At 38.7% G+C, this 1,244-nt stretch overlaps 1 protein-coding gene across 1 annotated transcript in view; it reads left to right on the plus strand.

The window, feature by feature from the left end:
• cfap52 (cilia and flagella associated protein 52) overlaps positions 1–682 on the plus strand; it is a 14,889-nt gene extending 14,207 nt beyond the window's left edge. Inside the window, 1 exon segment of the mRNA XM_079680402.1 lies at positions 318–682. Within this exon segment, the coding sequence (XP_079536528.1) occupies positions 318–499 (182 nt within the window). The 3' untranslated portion in view covers positions 500–682.
• Positions 683–1,244: the final 562 nt, after the last annotated feature.

The following is a 1,244-nucleotide window of genomic DNA, read 5'->3' on the forward strand; positions in this document are numbered from 1 at the left end:
TTAATGGGCACTCAATATTTAGATGATTATAATTGTACACTTGTTCATTGCTGAAAATGTTCAGATAAAAGCGTGATCAGCATTTTCTGTGTGTAATTTCAGATGGTGTCTTTTAGTTAAAAACAGTTTAACTAAGAGTTTGATTTGTATTGACCCTGGTATTCCTGTGTTCATTTTCCATATGTTTGATTTACTTGCAAATACTAATGAGAGTTTGTTCTCACTTTTTGAAGTCTTTGTCTACATCTCCTGTACTGACACTACTCTGCTGAAACTTCTCTCAGGTCATTGACATATTTTGAATCTTCTCATGACAGGTGGAGATGACAAGCTGGTGAAGGTGTGGGACTACATGGAAGGTACGGTAACCCATGTAGGAATAGCTCACAGTGGCAGCATCACCAGCATCAAGGTCTGCTCCAACAACCGCACCCTGGTCAGCACCAGCGCAGACGGAGCCATTCTGAGATGGAGGTTCCCTCACCCTGCTTCCTCTTAATGTGACATGTGGAGTCCTGGAAACTACGTGTTCTACTTTGATTCCAGGAACACTCGTACTCATATGATCCGACATTTTCCCATTATTGTTCCTCTTGGCAAATATTTCTAGGAGAGTTCTGACATTAACATTTCAGAAAAGGTTTAAACCCAGACCAAAGGAAATAAAGGTAATTTGATTTAGCATCAGTGACTCTTATTTTATCTTAGAGTAGAGAAAGGATGATATTTAAAGAAGTGAAAACATTACACTCTCTGAGCAGTCAGGTCTCTTAAATGGTAGTTCCCAGCAGGAGCCGAATATGGGTTGGAATTCACAGAGCGACACTTTACTTGTATTTAAAATTACACTTCAAGGCACAATAACTTATTCTTCACATCAAAGTGTCTGTATTATGCTTCTTTAGCGTATTAAGAACAACAGAATGAATGCCATTCTACAGACTGTCAATGATCAAACCAGAATATGTAAAAACAAGAATGTATAATACAGCACATTGCATTTACTTATAGTTATGGTTCTTCAGTCTGTTTCTGTAGAGAAAAGGAGGAGGCTGAGATTGTTGGCTAAGCACAGAGCTGCTGTCAGCTTATCTATCAACAGTGATCCCTGAAGGATTCTGGTTTAGACAGCAGAAAGCCTCTCTGTCTGCCTCTGATCTGAAACCACTCTACTCACCATTGTTTAAAATGGATAATCTAAATAATGAATAACTCACCCCTGCTTCCCTAAAAAAAGTCAAATG

This window comes from Notothenia rossii (genome assembly GCF_949606895.1).
Source record: "Notothenia rossii genome assembly, chromosome: 1".
In the NCBI taxonomy this organism is placed as follows: domain Eukaryota; kingdom Metazoa; phylum Chordata; class Actinopteri; order Perciformes; family Nototheniidae; genus Notothenia; species Notothenia rossii.